The sequence below is a fragment of the Vipera ursinii genome, assembly GCF_947247035.1.
Source record: "Vipera ursinii genome assembly, chromosome: 13".
Classification (NCBI taxonomy): domain Eukaryota; kingdom Metazoa; phylum Chordata; class Lepidosauria; order Squamata; family Viperidae; genus Vipera; species Vipera ursinii.
Window position 1 is genome coordinate 15,552,588 of NC_139526.1, and position 18,159 is coordinate 15,570,746.

The 18,159-nt window shown below is 48.1% G+C and overlaps 1 protein-coding gene across 1 annotated transcript in view; it reads left to right on the forward strand.

Moving 5' to 3' along the window:
- Window positions 1–18,159, forward strand: part of TRRAP (transformation/transcription domain associated protein) — a 101,917-nt gene that overhangs the window by 50,013 nt on the left and 33,745 nt on the right. The window contains exons 47-57 of the mRNA XM_083372449.1: window positions 372–493; window positions 1,354–1,567; window positions 2,532–2,711; window positions 2,847–2,993; window positions 3,702–3,821; window positions 5,282–5,569; window positions 7,401–7,538; window positions 7,767–7,879; window positions 9,254–9,389; window positions 16,164–16,355; window positions 17,915–18,110. Coding sequence (XP_083228575.1) covers window positions 372–493; window positions 1,354–1,567; window positions 2,532–2,711; window positions 2,847–2,993; window positions 3,702–3,821; window positions 5,282–5,569; window positions 7,401–7,538; window positions 7,767–7,879; window positions 9,254–9,389; window positions 16,164–16,355; window positions 17,915–18,110 — 1,846 coding nt within the window. The remainder of the gene's footprint in view (window positions 1–371; window positions 494–1,353; window positions 1,568–2,531; window positions 2,712–2,846; window positions 2,994–3,701; window positions 3,822–5,281; window positions 5,570–7,400; window positions 7,539–7,766; window positions 7,880–9,253; window positions 9,390–16,163; window positions 16,356–17,914; window positions 18,111–18,159) is intronic.

Genomic DNA, 18,159 nt, shown 5'->3' on the forward strand with positions numbered 1-18,159 from the left:
TGGCCCCAATTATCGTCCTCAGTCGCGGAGACTTATTTCAGAAGTCAGCTACATTTACCGACAGCTGTTCTTTTGCCCCAATAGGGCAGGGGTCCCCAACCCCCCCCACCCCCGGTTCGTGGACCGGTACCGGGCCGCAGCATGCTAGCAACCGGTCCGCAGAAACCAGCAAAGCCCCATCCGCGGGATGCAGGCAGCACACAAAACCACGCACCCTCCGGTCCGTGGGAAAAAAACCCTCTTTCCACGGAACTGGTGATCCCTAGTGTGGCCGAAAGGTTGGGGACCTCTGTCTTAGGGAACAAGCCGGAGGGGGGTGGGAAAAATTGAGCATTTTTTTTCCTCTTCCCCCCCCACCCCTCTTTAAACAGATTCCGACGCTGCGCGAGAAGTCCATCCTGCTGGTGAAAATGATGACCTACATTGAAAAACGTTTTCCAGAGGACCTTGAATTAAACGCTCAGTTCTTAGACCTTGTTAACTACGTCTATAGGTAAATTGCGGCAATTAATCACCTGGGTCAGTATCTCGGTTCATAATTTGTGCCACGCCTGACCTTAAGAAGGCACCATTCATCTTTTGAAGTCAGCCCGGGGGATTGGGGGAAAGGGAGGTGGGGGGACGATAAATTTTTAGTTCCCCGAGGTTTTAGTTCGTGCTTACGCCACTCTCTTGCCGGTTCTTTTAAGGGAAAAGAGATCTTTCCCACCCACCCCCCGAATCCTACAGGAGTTAAAGCGTGTTTTTTTTAAAAAAAAAAAATTCAAGGTAGAAAATTCAGTGGGAGTCTTGTAATTGGCTAAATCGATCTTTTTGCGTTGTCCCGGAGCATAGCCCAACCTCCTTAGCAGTTGGGGCGATAAGCACGCCTTCCTTTCAGTCACATGACCTCCTGCTTTGCAACCAGCGTCCCGCGGCCACGTAATCGTGACCTCGTTGTTGACAATCCAATTTTCTGCAAAAAGAAAAAACAAACGAAACCCGCCCCGCGGGTTCACTTAATGGCTGCTGCAAAAAAAAGTGCCTACGACTGTCACAGACCGGGCGCCGTTACAGCCCCCTTAGTCCTTTTTATACCTTTACAACCAGGAGCGGAGCACGATGGCTCGATGCCGGCGCCACGTTTGAGACCCAAGCACTGGCTCGGGACAGGGTGGAGCTCCCGTCCATCACTCCAGCTCCTTCTGGGGATGTGAAAGGGTTCCCCAATTGGGCGTCCCCAGGGCAACAGCGATGTCACCGGCTATTCCTTTCAACCCGGAAGCGCCTCTGCGATTCTGACACGAGTGCAAAAACAAAAAGCAACCCCTAATGGAAGTAACTGAAGTTGCTTCTCCCTTTGTTTCTTCTTAGGGATGAAAACCTTTCGGGGAGCGAGCTGACCGCTAAACTCGAGCCGGCCTTTCTCTCTGGCCTCCGATGCACCCAGCCTCTCATCCGGGCCAAGTTTTTTGAGGTCTTCGACAACTCCATGAAGCGGCGGGTGTACGAGAGGCTGTTGTACGTCACCTGTTCCCAAAACTGGGAAGCCATGGGGAATCACTTCTGGATCAAACAGTGCATCGAGGTGAGGATAGCAAGAAGTTGAGATTTTCCTCTTGTCTTCTCCGGAAGCAGAAGGGACAAGAATATGGTTAGGCTAAAACCCACGAAGAACGGTTGCAGGAATTGGGCGCGCCTCGTTGAATGAAAGGAAGGCCTCGGGGTGACAGGATGGCAATATCTTCCAATCTCTCAGGGGCTGCCCCAAAGAAGAGGGAGTCAAGCTATTCTTCAAAGTGCCTGAAGGCAGGACAAGAAGCAACGGATGGAAATTCATCAAGGAGAGAAGCAACCTGGAACTAAGGAGAAATTTCCTTACAGTAAGAACAACTAACCAGTGGAACAACCTGCCTCCCGAAGTGGTGAATGCTCCAACACTGGAAGTTTTTAAGAAGAGACTGGCCAGCCATTTGCCTGAAATGGTATAAGGTTTCCTGCCTGAGCAGGGGGTTGGACTAGCTGACCTCCAAGGTCCCTTTCAACTTCTTCTTCTTCTTCTTCTTCTTCTTCTTCTTCTTCTTCTTCTTCTTCTTCTTCTTCTTCTTCTTATTATTATTATTATTATTATTATTATTATTATTATTATTATTAGAGTTGGAAGGGACCTTAAGAGATCTTCTAGTCCAACCCCCTCCTCAGGCAGGAGAATCTATCCCATTTCAGACAAATGGCTGTCCAGTCTCTTCTTAAAAACTTCCAGTGTTGGAAGTTCCAGCTTCTGGAGGCAGGTTGTTCCACTGGTTAATTGTTCTAACTGTCAGGAAATTTCTCCTTAGTTCCAGGTTGCTTCTCTCCTTGGTTAGTTTCCAATCTTTTGCACAAGGCCTCTAGCCGTGGGAGTTCAAAAGGGAGTTCCCTTTTCTTAGCGGTCTCTCTTGCCTTTGGTTTCTTCCTGAAGAACAAGAGGGACCGTCACGTTCCGTCTTAAAAGTCGGTTCACCGCATCTACGGGTCTTGCGCCCACAGCCTCTCGTCTTAATCCCTTTCAGCTCCTGCTGGCGGTTTGTGAAAGGAACACAACCATTGGGACCAGCTGCCAAGAGGCCACGCTTCCTTCCATCACAAATGTAATCAACCTGGCGGATAGTCACGACCGGGCGGCGTTTGCCATGGTTACCCACGTCAAGCAAGAACCTCGGGAACGAGAAAACAGCGAATCCAAAGAAGAGGTAGAAGTCTTCCTGTATTAACAGGGGAAAAAAAACCAAGTGAAGCTTAACTTGTTTGCACGGAGTCCTGGGCCGTTGGGCTACCTTAACTGTGTCTGTTTGCAAAACTCTGGTCTTTCTCCCCTTTATACGCAGGATGTCGAGATAGACATCGAGCTGGCTCCCGGAGATCAGACCAGCACCCCGAAAACCAAAGAACTGTCCGAAAAGGACATTGGGAACCAGTTGCACATGTTAACCAACCGGCACGACAAATTCCTGGACTCTCTGCGCGAGGTGAAGGTGAGCGAGTTGATGCTCCTTTGGCATTTCACGGTACTCCTTGAAGCCTGGGCAGCCTATTCTGCAGCGCGCGCGCATGTGCATTGCAGGTCGTTCTTTAGGCCAGCAACAATCTGGGTCCTCCTTTTTCCCAACCTCAGAAAGGATGGAAGGCTGAGTCAACTGGAGCCGGTGAGAGTTGAACTCCAGGCTGAGGGCAGAGTTTGCCTGCAATGCTGCATTCTAACCGGAAGGAAGAAAGGAAGATAGCAATAGCACTTAAACTTACTATACCGCTTCACGGTGCTTTAGAGCCTTATCTAAGCAGTTTATAGAGTCAGCCTATTTGCCCCCAACAATCTGGGTCCTCATTTTACCGGCTTCGGAAAGATGGAAGGCTGAGTCAACCCTGAGCTGGTCAGGATCGAACTGCTTCCCGCAGCAGTGGGCAGAGTTAGCCTGCAGTACTGCATCCTAACCACTGCGCCACCACGCAGGATGAGATCTCTGGGTTGTTGGTCTCTAGTAGCCTTCCCTAGCTCAAAGGCCCCTCCATCCCCACCCCATCCAGCTGTGCAGCTGTGCAGCTGTGCAGCCTTCGTAGTTGCAGTAATCCTGCAGGCTTGTAGCTTTAGGGATGGCTTCTGCCTCCTTGCTTTTTTTCTGGCGGGGTAAATCAGCTTCGACTTCTTCGTGATTGGGTATGCCTAACCAGCAGTTTCGTTCCAGACGGGAGCCCTGCTAAGTGCCTTCGTTCAGCTTTGTCACATTTCCACCCCTTTGGCTGAAAAAACGTGGATCCAGCTGTTTTCCAGATTGTGGAAAATCCTTTCAGACAGACAGCAACATGTGAGTGTCGCTTTGAAAAAAAGCAGTGATGAAAAACTGGTGAAATACTCTTTCTTTCTTTCTTTCTTTCTTTCTTTCTTTCTTTCTTTCTTTCTTTCTTTCTTTCTTTCTTTCTTTCTTTCTTTCTTCCTTCTTCCTTCCTTCTTTCTTCCTTCCTTCCTTCTTCCTTCCTTCCTTCCTTCCTTCCTCTCTTTCTTTCTTTCTTTCTTTCTTTCTTTCTTTCTTTCTTTCTTTCCCTCCCTCCCTCCCTCCCTCCCTCCCTTCCTTCCTTCCTTCCTTCCTTCCTTCCTCCCTCCCTCCCTCCCTCTTCCTTCCTTCCTTTCTTTTTCCTTCCTTCCTCCCTCTCTCCCTTCCTTCCTTCCTCCCTTCTTTCCTTCCTCTTCCTCTTGCTTTTTCTCTTTTTCTGTCTTTCCTCTTTCATTCTCCTTCCCCCTCTCCTCCTCTCTCTTTCCCTCCTCTCTCCCTCTTCTCCTCTCTCTGCCTCCTCTCTCTTCTCTCCCTCTCCCTCTCCTGAGTTGTAATTTGCAAAAAAAAAAAAAAAGGCCTTTCTCCAAGATCAGGAAATGATTCCAGCCTCAGAGGGGAAAAGGATGCTTAGATTTGCATGAAAGGAACTCCATCTTTGTGGGCTTATTATTGACTGATTGGTCTGACGTGGATGCTGCCACTTCTACACCACCGACAGTTCTAGAGCGGAGAAAACGTTCTTTATTGATCACGTTTGATCAGTTGCTGAATCTGAACGATTTGGCACAGGCAGCCGAAAAGAAACCGAAATCTTTCACGGGTGGCTTAAAAAAGGCCAGATCTGCATCCCGAACGTTGTAGGAGACTCCTTTCCTTTACCTTAGCACTTCTCTCTCTCTCTCTCTCCCTCTCCCTCTCCCTCTCCCTCTCTCTCTCTCTCTCTCTCTCTCTCTCTCTCTCTCTCTCTCTCTCTCTCTCTCTCTCTCTCTCTCTCTGTCTCTCTCTCTCCTCATTTTTGAAATAAGTCTGAGCCGTGAAAAATCACGCCAGGGCTGGTTAGGTCTTCTTTTTGGGGAAATACGGTACTTACAGCCTGGTTCTGCTGTCTCCCCTGTCTTCCCATCGTCACACGGTGATGTGGTTAACCCACCCTGCTTTCAAAAGTGGTAAAATGGGGCACAACTCACATAACCAACGGAAGGGGACTTCTGGCCCCAATTATCGTCCTAAGTCGAGGAGACTTATTTCAGAAGTCAGCTACATTTACCGACAGCTGTTCTTTTGCCCTAGGGCAGGGGTCCCCAACCCCCCCACCCCCGGTTCGTGGACCGGTACCGGGCCGCAGCATGCGAGCAACCAGTCCACACAAACCAGCAAAGCCCCATCCGTGGGATGCAGGCAGCACAAACCACGCACTCTCCGGTCTGGGAGCGTAATGACCGCTGGCGATGCCGGCTTTGCCCTTGGAACAATGGCTTAATTTCCATTTTTAGGCTCTTGCTGGAGAAATCAGCCCTTTCTTGTGCAGCGGGAGCCACCAGGCGCAGCGCGACTGCCAGCCGAGCGCCTTGAACTGCTTCGTGGAAGCCATGTCCCAGTGCGTGCCCCCCATCCCCATCAGGCCCTGCGTGCTGAAGTACCTGGGCAAGACCCACAACCTCTGGTTCCGCTCCACCCTGATGCTGGAGCACCAGGCCTTCGAAAAGGGGCTCAGCCTGCAGATCAAGCCGAAACAGACCACCGAGTTTTACGAGCAGGAGAGCATCACTCTGCCCCAACAGGTAAAGGCCCGAATTCGGGGTTTCTGTGCTGGAAGGAAACAAGGCCCTGGGGTATCTGGACCTCGGCCAAGAGATCTCCAGGAAGCGTGGCAAACCGGATAGGGGACAAGACGGGAAGCCAGTGGGGCTGCTCAGGGTTTAGAAGGAGATCCCTCTTGGTCCTTTGTGCCCCCGTCAGCAGAAGGGTTGCCTGCGTGAGGCGGTCGCTCAGGGGAAGACCAGACGCGTGCCGCTTCCCAGTCGCTGGCAGTCGGAGTGGCTGCTCGATCTGGGTAAATGAATAAATGGATGCTGCTGTGCCCTGATGCCAGGGCGTTTGAGCTTTGTAGGGTGGGAAAGAAGGAAGGGAGAGAAGGGAGGGAGGGAGGGAGGTAAGGAAAGAAGGGAAGACTGATTTTGAAGAGGAAAGAAGGGAAGATGGAAGGAAGGGAGGAAGGAGAAGCAGGAAGGAAGGATGATTTGAAGAGGAAGGAAGGGAAGATGGAAGAAAGGAAGGAAGGGAAGGAGAAGCAGGAAGGAAGGATGATTTGAAGAGGAAGGAAGGGAAGATGGAAGAGAGGAAGGAAGGAAGGAAGGGAAGGAGAAGCAGGAAGGAAGGATGATTTGAAGAGGAAGGAAGGGAAGATGGAAGAGAGGAAGGAAGGAAGGAAGGGAAGGAGAAGCAGGAAGGAAGGATGATTTGAAGAGGAAGGAAGGGAAGATGGAAGAGAGGAAGGAAGGAAGGAAGGGAAGGAGAAGCAGGAAGGAAGGATGATTTGAAGAGGAAGGAAGGGAAGATGGAAGAGAGGAAGGAAGGAAGGAAGGGAAGGAGAAGCAGGAAGGAAGGATGACTGATTTGAAGACGGAGGAAGGAAGGGAAGATGGAAGAGAGGGAGGAAGGAAGGAAGGGAAGGGGAAGAGGGAAAGGAGACTGATTTTGATGTGGAAGGAAAGGAAGGAAAAAGAGGAAGAGAAGGAGAAGAAGGAAGGGAGACTTATTGGAAGAGGAAGGAAAGGAAGGCAGGCTGATTTTTGAAGAGGTGGGCAGGAAAAGAAGAAGGAAGGTTTAAGGCAGAAGAAATGCCAGCGGGGGGTCCTGAGAAGAATGGAGAGAGCAAGAAAGAAACGGCTTTCTTGATTTTGTCTGGTGTAAATCCGGGCAAACCGCTTCCAAGATTCTGCTATTCTACCCGATTGGGATTGTTGTGATTCAGGGTCAGCCTGTGGGTTCGGCAGTTGGGTCGGAGGAGGAGGAGGGGGGTGTTGGAGAGGTTGCTGAGGGGGTTGGAGAGCTTGCTGATGAGAGCCCTCAGCCAGGCCCCTCCCACCTGGTTACGACGCAGACCCAGCTGTGTGAGCTTGACAGCGTGGATGAAGATGACCCACAGCTGGCCCTGTTCAAGGACGCCCGACGCAGGAGGCAGTCAATCAGGAGTAAACAGAGGAAGGCAATGGGGCACCTTGGAAGGAGGCAGAGAGAAGCCACGCCCTGAACTGTATAAAAGGGGAATGCGTGGGAGGGCTGGTTTGCTGAAGGCAACCGCTTGAATAGCTCTTGTTTCATGGTTCGTGTCTTGTTTTTGCTCTGTTTGCTTTTGTGTCCATAAATTTGGCAGGCTTAGTTCCAGCCTTTTGCCTTCTTGTAAAAGGGGTTGTCCCTGCCTTTTCTGCAGGGCCGGTAGGAGGCTGGTACAGAACAGGGATAAAGTAGCGCTCCTCAAATCCCAGTGGGGGATCTTCCTTGACCTGTTTTAACAGTACCTCGGTGGGTTGACCAGCTTGATTGCCAACCACGCCCTATTGATCTTAGGTTGCCTTTTGTCTTTTTCCCTCTCCCTCTCCCCGCCCCCAGGAAATCCTTGACTCGCTGGCTGAATTGTATTGCTTGCTGCAAGAAGAGGACATGTGGGCTGGATTGTGGCAGAAGCGGTGCAAATTTCCTGAGACGGCCACCGCGATCGCTTACGAACAGCACGGCTTCTTCGAGCAGGTTGCGTGTTTTTTGTGTGGCGATGTGTTTAACCAGACCAACCCCCCCCCCACCTCATCTATTGGATGAAAAATAAGACCGCAGGAAGTTTCCAAACTCAACCGTGGGCACCCGCTAAGAGTTAAGATACGGTTCGCCAGAATTCAGGAGAAGACGGTTCAGTTTGCTGGTGTTCGCTTTTCTTTTCGTCTTGCATCTCACGAAAAACTGAACCGTTTTCGTTTCCAGGCTCAGGAGACTTACGAAAAAGCGATGGAGAAAGCGAAGAAGGAACACGAAAGGAACAACGCTTCTCCAGCGATTTTTCCTGAATATCAGCTCTGGGAAGACCATTGGATTCGGTAAGTGAATTAAATCTGATGGTTGCTCATTTTCTTTTTTAAAGGGCGTTGTTACGAATGTTGGGGGCCTCTGGAGACTCAGAGGCAACGTTTAACCCTAAATTTCAGAAAGTGAAAAAAAAAATACCGAGAAACCAACAGACTTTGTTCCACTCCCTGCGGGCCTTGTGTCTGTTTGCGGCTTTGTAGAAACGTTGCTTGCTTTTAGTCGAACGGGGTTTCTAAAGAAGCCTTTGCTTTCATTCCACGCGAAAGTTGCGCTAGAAAGAGAGAGAGAGAGAGAGAGAGACCTGGTTTTGCTGCTTCTCCTACCACGAATTGCGTCATCTTAAACATGTCAATAGGGACGCGGTGGCTCAGTGGGTTAGGACGCTGAGCTTGTCGATCAGAAGGTCGGCAGTTTGGCGGGTCGAATCCCGAGTGCCGCGTAGCAGAGCGAGCGCCCGTTACGCGTCCCAGCTTCTGCCAACCTAGCAGTTCGAAAGCACGTAAAAAATGCAAGTAGAAAAACAGGGACCACTCCGGTGGGAAGGTAACAGCGTTCCATGCGCCTTTGGCGTCTAGTCATGCCGGCCACATGACCACGGAGACGTCCTCGGACAAGCGCTGGCTCTTTGGCTTTGAAACGGAGATGAGCACTGGCCCCTAGAGTCGGAAACGACTAGCACACATGTGCGGGGGAACCTTTACCTTTTAAACATGTCAAAATGGAGTAGAGCTACAACTGCTAAGAAGAGCAAAATGGGCAAAATGGGGAAGAAAAGACAGGAATTGGATGTAGGAAAGTCTAAGGAAAAGGGTAGGATGAGCCTTGCCAACAATTCTTTAACCAGCCTCATTGAATCCTCAAGATAAGAGAGTCAGTTGGATCTAGTGGAGAAGGCACTCGGCTAGGAACAAGGAAACTGTGAGTTCTAGTCCTGCCTTAGGCATGAAAACCAGCTGGGGAACTTTGGGCGAATCACCAGGAGACTGAGTTCTAGTTCTGTCTTGGGCCTAAAAGCCATCTGGGCAACTTGGGCCCATCACAGGGAGACCGAGAGTTCTAGTTCCATCTCAGACATCAAAGCTGGCTAGGTGGACCTTGGGCCAATCGCCAGGAGACGGTAAGTTCTAGCCCTGCCTTAGCCATGAAAGTCAGCTGGGTGACTTTGAGACAGTTTCTGTCTCTCTTTCTCAGCCCAGCCCACCTCTAGTGTTGTTATTATGGGTAAGACAGGACCAGGAAGATATGTTGGATGTGCCCGCCTGTTATTTGCAAAATAGTAAAGGCTGGATACAAATAGATAAATGAACTGGGTTTCCTGCTTTCGATCGGAGAAAAGATTCCTCTTGACAAGAGAACTGGATTGGGGTTGCATTTCTCATTGGTAGGTGTTCCAAGGAACTGAATCAGTGGGAAGCTCTCACGGAATACGGCCAGTCCAAGGGTCACATCAACCCTTACTTGGTTCTGGAGTGTGCCTGGCGTGTTTCCAACTGGACAGCCATGAAGGAAGCCCTCGTACAGGTGAGTTGTGAAGGCGATCCAAGGCTCGGCCACCTTCATCTTGCGGAGAAGAGAAGATGGTGGGGAATAGGTGATCAGGATTTACAAAGGTAAATTTACAAGTAGACCTCGGCTTCACAGCCATTCATTTAAGGACGGTTCAAACCTACAACAGGATTGCAAAGAAACGACTTAACTTGTCAGCAACCTGGAACTAAGGAGAAACTTCCTGACAGTGAGGACAATCAACCAGTGGAACAGCTTGCCTCCAGAATTCGTGGGCACTCCATCATTGGAGATTTTCAAGAAGAGACTAGACTGAGATGGTATAGGTTCTCCTGCTTGAGCAGGGGGCTGGACTAGAAGACCTCCAAGGTCCCTTTCAGCTCTATTCTGTGTTCTATTCTATTCCTAGTCTAGTATTCTATTCTATTCTATTCTATTCTATTCTATTCTATTCTATTCTATTCTATTCTATTCTATTCTATTCTATTCTATTCTATTCTATTATTCTAGAACAGAACAGAACAGAACAGAACAGAACAGAACAGAAGCTGGAAGGGACCTTGGAGGTCTTCTAGTTCAGCCCCCTGCTTAAGCTGGAGAACTATACCATCTCCGACAGGTGATTGTCTGGTCTCTTTTTAAAAACCTCCACTGATGGAGCGCCCACGATTTCTGGTGGCAGGCTGTTCCACTGGTTGATTGTCCTCACTGCCAGGAGGTTTCTCCTTAATTCCAGGCTACCAATCTTAAGATGAAGTCTCTCTCAAGAGTGGTTTGAATGTCTGCATATTCCAAGATTTCTGTCCACCTCGGCTGGATGGCTTTTTATTAGCTAAACTATCAAATTGATCAGCCTTTTGTTTCTTGGTCCTTCTGGTCTCCCTTACATTTTTTTTTACCAATTTCCTCCCCCCTTTGCCTGCCCCCCTCCCCCCCAGTCTCTCCCATCTATACCAGGTCAGGCAGCCTGTAGTTCCACACCCAAACATCGCCTGTGCAGTGCCAGCAGATGCACAGACAGACAGACAGACACAACCCCCCCCCCCAGGCTGTGCCCTGCTTGGGTAGGATTATTTCTGATGTAGGAACGAGCAGCTGGTATCTCTGGCCATCAGTGCGTAGCCTCCGCATGAGGGACCCGCAGGTTTTGTCATCAAGGTTTCTTCCAAGAGGAGAGAATGCTGATGGAGAACTGGCAGAGGGAATACAGACAAATGATTTTGTGGCTCGGCGGTCTTGTCTGTATATTGTGTGTGTGTGTGTGTGTGTGTGTGTGTGTGTGTCCGCAGAAAAACCTCTCCCCACAGAAGCGGTCCCTGGTGCCCAAAAGGTTGGGGGGAGCTAAGAGATGATCTCCAAGAATGCCGTGGGTGGAAAGCCATCATTCCTCACTCATAGCCCTCCTGATTTTGCAGATGACCTGCTTTGAGATGGTTAAGACAAGAAAGGAATGTTGGATTATGCCAGTAAGAGATAGGGAGAAATAGTGGGACCTCGCTGGAATTGCGCACATTCCCCAATGGAGTCGACGGCGAGAAAGAGAGGCAGAGAACCAGATCCTGCAATTATAACTTCTTCAACAGCATCCAAAATACCTTTGTAGAAATAATCATGTTTTGGGCTCCGTGCTGGCATTCCTTTGACTTTAGAATTTCTGTCAATGAACTTCCTTTGCTAATCATTTTTGTTGTTGTTGTTGTTTCCTTGCTGAAAGCCAGCACTGGAAGTAGAGGCTCTGAAATAACCGCTGGTGCTAATTGAGATGTGTTTCATTTTGGAAAGGCACGGTTTCAAGCGAAAAGTGCACGAGGGAATCAGCCGGCCACTGTTTTATTTAACATCGCCATAGCCTGCGCTCTAGCCGTTAGTGGCAGCGAAGATTGGCAAACGAAAAAAGGGGATAGGAAATCAATTTATCGGGCTTGAAGGTTTTAGCTGGGGAAGAGGAACAGCTTGGTTTACATGTCGCAAGAATCCTGAATATAGGCAGTCCTTGATTTGTGATCGAGTGCTTGGCGTTCCATGCTTGATACGTTCCCTGCCTTATCTTCAATGGTTGCCAATATGCGCTTCATCTTCCATTCGCTTTCTGAGGGTATTTGAGTTGATGGCCAAGGTTGGGTCAAGATATTTTATTTCAAGACAATCATTGGAACTAGGATCAAGCGTTCGCTCTTGACTGTGTGTAGTTGGGGAGATTCCCTACTTCAGTGGCTCCTTTAGGAAATATGCGAAAGAAAGACGTCAGTACTCAACTTCCTAGCTCTCAACCCTTGCTCCCTTTCAGAAAATTCTTGCTTCATATCAAAATGGGATTTAACAGCTGCTTTTATTGGATCACAAGCCAGGATGTACGATAACATAAAAGACCATGTTTGTTTCTGTGTGCAAGGCAAACCATAGTTTCTTTTTCCTGTGGCTATTTCTGGTGGCAGTCCCAAGAGGCAGCTTCAGACGGTGGGTCCATATTGGGACTAAGATCTGGGCTGCAGTAATCCAACATCACCCCTAGGTGGCAGCTAGCAGTTCCTGTGACTCTTCACTGCCATCTGATGGCTATACAGATAGTTTTCTATTTACAATAGTTCATCTAATGAACTAACTTCAGCTCTTGGCAACTGATTCACATTTATGACGGTTGTAGGTTGTATCCCGGGGGTTGTGCGATCCCTTTTTGTGTCCTTCTGACAAGCCAAGTCAGTAGGGGAGCCAGATTCCCTTAAAAAACATGTTGCTAACTTAACAACTGCAGTGATTCACTTAGCGTAGGGCAAGAAAGGTCGTACAATGGAGCAAAATGCAAGTGTCTGGCTTAGCAATGGAAAATTTGGGCTCAGCTGTGGTCATACGTTGACAATATCCCAAAGCACATATTTGATCTGCTTGTCTCAGACCGCACACTGTTGCATCCTCGCATCCTGCTGTCTCATCTCCACACTCACAACTGGAGTGGTGTGTGCTTATTTGCCTCTTAAACCCAACTCTGCACGCTAACCGTTCAGGTGAATTTTGAGATAAGTAACTGCTAGAGAAAGGCTGATTTTTCGAATACGGCTTCCCTTCACTAAACCCCTAATTCAGGCCTGCTGAGTTATTTGAGAACTTCAGAGGTAATCATCTTTTTTAAAACAAAAACAAAACAAGACAAGAAGCCTTTTTGTGTAGTTTGCTCAAATGTATATTTCAAGAAGCTTCTTATTGTGAGTCTGTCCAAGGAGCTTTGCCAAGATCCCGGCGGAACCCGTCCTTAAGCTGAATGGTACTTACGTTAAATGGATGCAGCATTAGAGGCGCTAAAAGAACAACAAAAAAATTAGAAGCTAGCGGCATTGCACACCGTTGTCGGAGAGGGATACTTCTGCATTCTCAGTTGTGCTGCGAAGTTTGGGAAGTGATACCTATACAAGTAGGCCTCCACATTTGGCCACCGTTGAGCCCAACATTTCTGTTGTTAAGTGAAACAGCTCTATTCTGATGGGTGGGTGGGTGGGTGGGTGGATGGATGGATGGATGGATGGAGGGAAGGAAAGGGAAGGAAGGAAGAAAGGAAAAATATTGGTTGAATGAGAAGGAAGAAGGAAGGAAGGAAGGAAAATATTGGGTGAATAAGAAGGAAGAAGGAAGGAAGGAAAAATATTGGTTGAATGAGAAGGAAGGAAGGAAAGAAGGAAGGAAGGAAAAATATTGGGTGAATGAGAAGGAAGGAAGGAAAAATATTGGGTGAATAAGAAGGAAGAAGGAAGGAAGGAAAATATTGGGTGAATGGGAAGGAAGGAAGGAAAAATATTGGGTGAATAAGAAGGAAGAAGGAAGGAAGGAAAAATATTGGGTGAATGAGAAGCAAGGAAGGAAAGAAGGAAGGAAGGAAGGAAGGCAGGAAAGGAAAAATATTGGGTGAATGAGAAGGAAGAAGGAAGGAAGGAAGGAAAATATTGGGTGAATAAGAAGGAAGAAGGAAGGAAGGAAAAATATTGGTTGAATGAGAAGGAAGGAAGGAAAGAAGGAAGGAAGGAAAAATATTGGGTGAATGGGAAGGAAGGAAGGAAAAATATTGGGTGAATAAGAAGGAAGAAGGAAGGAAGGAAAAATATTGGGTGAATGAGAAGCAAGGAAGGAAAGAAGGAAGGAAGGAAGGAAGGCAGGAAAGGAAAAATATTGGGTGAATGAGAAGGAAGAAGGAAGGAAGGAAGGAAAATATTGGGTGAATAAGAAGGAAGAAGGAAGGAAGGAAAAATATTGGTTGAATGAGAAGGAAGGAAGGAAAGAAGGAAGGAAGGAAAAATATTGGGTGAATGGGAAGGAAGGAAGGAAAAATATTGGGTGAATAAGAAGGAAGAAGGAAGGAAGGAAAAATATTGGGTGAATGAGAAGCAAGGAAGGAAAGAAGGAAGGAAGGAAGGAAGGAAGGCAGGAAAGGAAAAATATTGGGTGAATGAGAAGGAAGGAAGGAAGGAGGAAAGGAAAGGAAGGAAGGAAGGAATCAAGGAATCAATCCCAGGTCTGGAGGCTATTTTGGAGAGTCCCCAAAACACCCCAGGACACCCCATGTCTACCTCCATGGTCATCTCCATGAACTAAAGTCAGTGGTGGCTTTCTTTACCGCAAGAACTCCTAGACTTACAATCATTTCTTTAGCTGGATCAAGCCCAGCATTTTATGTATAAATTAGCGAGAGGGCAAGTTTGGGGGGGGGAAATAAAAAATAAAATAAAACGGAAGGCTGATTTATGATAAGAATGATGCAACCTGCGCCTCTTATTGAAATAGAAACCCGCGTCCTTCAGCAGTGAAGGAACCGGTTCATCAGGAAAAGGCTACCTTGAAACTGGAAGTTGCCTCTTCCCCCCCCCCCCCGCACAATTAGAGAACGAAGGTGCAGTATATTTATTTTCCCTTAAAGAACAGGAACACACACTCACACACACACACACACACTCTCTCTCTCTCTCTCTGCCTCTCACCCTTTTGATACAACTGAAGATAATTTTATAACAAGTGTATTTTGGCGGGCTGGATTTGTGTGCGTTTGTCTGTGTGCGCCTCGACTGCAGCTGTGCAGTAAAGAATAAATTGCAAGGTAGGCTAAGAGGCCTTGAATTGCAGCCAAGTGAATAGATCATTTGTGACAGCTCCTCCTTGTGTAGGCTTGTGAGCTAAAAGGATGTGACAAACACCAGTATTTTGGAGCGCCCCCCCCCATGGGCTGGGAGAGAATGAGAGGTGTTGAGTCATGAAGCTTTTACTAATGAACTCCAGAGGGGAAGATGAACAACACCCCCCCCCCCCTTGAAAAGATTTGGGATATAAATTAAGCTGCTGGGATTTTGTTGTTGTTTCCTAATTTTTTTCCCATAAATGCAATTTTGCAAGCCTAATTATGTTCATGCTGCTAGTTTGTCTCGATGGACTTTCACCGGAGGTCGTTTAACGCACAGGTCATGCCCTCGACTTGACGACCACAGTGGGCCTCCAGACTGCTGTTGTTAAGCGAGGCATCTGTCAAGTGGGCTGTGCCCCGTTTGACAACCTTTCTTGCCACCGTTGTTAAGTGAAACAAGGCAGGTAACCCGGTTGTTACGGGAATCTGGCTTCCCCCGTTGACTTCGCTTGCCAGGAGGTTGCAAAAGGGGGATCGCGTGAGCTTGGGACACGGCAACGGTCGTAAGTCCCTTTTTTCAGTGCCGTTGTAACTTTGGTCGCTAAATGAGATGTCGAGGACTAATCTGCAGTTGAAAGCTGTTGTCAGCTGATGGTGTTTTGTGCTGGGTGATTCAGCTGTCCGTCTTGAAAATGGAGGGGTTAGTTAGTTGTGGGCGTCCTTGTAAACCTGAATTTCTTGATGGTTTCAGTATGAAAGCCATTGGTCTCCTATTAAAAGAGGCAGAAACGAGCTTGGGGAAACTGGGTCTTAATCAAGCAAGAAGTTAAAAGCAAAGAATCAGTCATTATAACAAGGGTGAGAGAGGCAGCTTGATGTTGTGGTTAAGGCATGGTTCTGACAGATGAAACTCTTCAAAGAACTTTGAGGCCTTGTTTATCTTGGGATCTTTATTTGAGTAGCATAGTGTTGGCACTAACACAATCGAAGCCAAAAACTGAGAGTTTTTTTAAAATCCCATTTATATCCCACCCTTCTCCGAAGACTCAGGGTGGCTTACAATTTTAAGCACAAACCAATGTGCTTAGCAATAGCCTTCATTCTATGTACAGGCCTGCTTATTAGGGCTTTCGCCCCCCCCCCCAAGCGGCATTATTACAAAGTCAGCTTAATGCCCCCAACAATCTGGGTCCTCATTTTACCTACCTCGGAAGGATGGAAGGCTGAGTCAACCTTGAGCCTGGTGGGATGCGAACCTGCACTAATTGCAGGCAGTTACTTAAGGAGGCATTAGCCCACTGCTCCACTTCCCCTCCCCTGACCACATAGTATCAAAGCACAATTCCCACCTCCAGTGAACAGTCATAAATCACATTCCCCAATTGGTTTGAAACACGGGCTTCCCCTCCAGATCTCCAGCCCGCCAATTCTTTTATCATCTCTTATTTCAATAACCTTGGTTCTCACACTAGGTGCAGTGTTATTCTGTCTAGCTAGACTCTCAGGCACATTCCTCCCTGCTCCCCAGCATCATCTAACTCTAAAAGCAAAGAGAAGAAAATGGCTGCCTCTCCATCTGTTGTCAATGCAAAAAAAAAACATCCGACATTAGCAGTGTTGACAGCGGGAGTGTTTTTCTTGGGAATTCCCTGGCTTCCCACACCTTCTCTATGCCCTTCTTTTGCCCCAAGGTGGAGCTCAGTTGCCCCAAAGAGATGGCCTGGAAAGTCAACATGTATCGGGGGTATTTGGCCATTTGCCACCCTGACGAGCAGCAGCTGAATTTCATCGAGCGCCTGGTGGAAATGGCCAGCGGGTTGGCCATCCGAGAGTGGCGAAGACTTCCGCAGGTTGTTTCTCACGTCCACACCCCACTTCTTCAGGTAAGACAGACCGATCTCCGGAGATGCCCGAGTGTTAGACCCCAAAACCCATGCGACACATGCTAAGCGACTTCTAAGCAGCCTCTTGTATTGTTCCACACCTGTGGACAGAATCTTGCCAGACTAAAACCGACGACTTGCTCCATAAAATGTAGGCTCTAGGAACTGTTGAGGAACTGTTCTGCCTTTACCCTCTTTCTTATACACAGACTTATCTAAGCTGCGTTGTCTCTGGCTTCCCTGTGAATGCAGCCCCTCCCTCCTGGGAATCCAGACCACATTCCACTGCACCAAGTCTTTGTCAGGCTATCGCTTGAACTACAAAACGAGAGTGAATAATGAAACATGGAGGATTTTTGCCCCTGATGTTTGGAAAAGCTATTCTGGGATAATTAACCTTCTCTTAACCAGATGAAGGAAGCCTACACGGAGCAGGGCTTCTGAAATTTGCAGACTCTCTGATTCGTAGCTGAGTGGGTTCTTCGAATTTATGGTTGGTTTATTCGACCAACTTTGGCTCGACCAATGGCGGCCAAGAGTGATGTGGATGACCTCAATCATCATCTCATTATTAGATTGCTTAGGTGGGCTGTGAATGACAAGCTAGCAACATGGCAATAAAGCTACTCAGCAGTAATTACTTCCCCCCCCCTTTAGATCAGATAGTGGGTGATTAAGCACCTGCTTGAAAATTAAATTTATGTGATGAATGGGGTAGGAAGAAGGTGAAGCTCTTGTGAGAGCTGATACTATGGCAATTACGGGTGAGTGGGAGAAGGAGGCCAGTTGGCTTAATTTATTTTATTCCCAGAGATTGTGCCAGAAGCCTAGCCTAACTTTTTGGGGTCCGCTTCCCCGAGTTAGTTTGATGAATAGCTCCTACAAGCGTTATCTTTCTGGGAGGAGGTCTGCAAATGGCTTATATCAGTTTGCTGTCTCTGTGGGATTTAAATTCCAGCAGCGTTCGTATGTCTGCTGGAACTTAAAACTCCCTGCTATGTAGAATCTCAATCTCTCTCTCTCTCTCTCTCTCTCTCTCTCTCTCTCTCTCTCTCTCTCTCTCTCTCTCTCTCTCTCTCTCTCTCTCTCTCTCTCTCTCTCTCTTCATCTTTGAAACAGCGAGGGAAATATTGCTGATTTCTGTGCCTAGTATGTAGTCCTCGACCTGCGGCCTTAATGGACGGACTCCGTGATAGTTGCAACTTGAGGACTAGCTGCACTGGAATGTATTAATATGTGTATGAAGTAAGGAAATAGGATGTAGAAGGTAGAAAATATAGAGCATACAATGATAAATAAGTTGAACTTCCTCTTTTTCCTCTTCCTCTTCTTTTTTTCCTTCCTCTGCCTCCTGCTTCTCTTCCTCTTCCTCCCTCCTCCTCCTCTTCCTTCTTTACTCTCCCCTTCCCCTTCCTCTTCCTCCTTTTCCTCTTCTTCCCTCCTCTGCCTCCTTTACTCTCCCCTTCCTCTTCTTCCTCTTCCTCCTCCTCTCTTCCCGCCTTCCTCTTCCTCCTCCTCTTCTTGCTCCCGCTCTTCCTCTACCTCACACCCCCCCCCAGGCTGCCCAGCAGATCATTGAACTCCAGGAGGCTGCCCAAATCAATGCAGGGTTGCAACCAGCCAACCTCGGGCGGAACAACAGCCTTCACGACATGAAAACCGTGGTGAAGACCTGGAGGAACCGGCTGCCCATCGTGTCAGACGACCTGTCTCATTGGAGCAGCATTTTCATGTGGCGGCAGCATCATTATCAAGGTGAGATCCTCTCCTTGGACGGTCTAGGGATCATTTTCCTAAGGCGTTT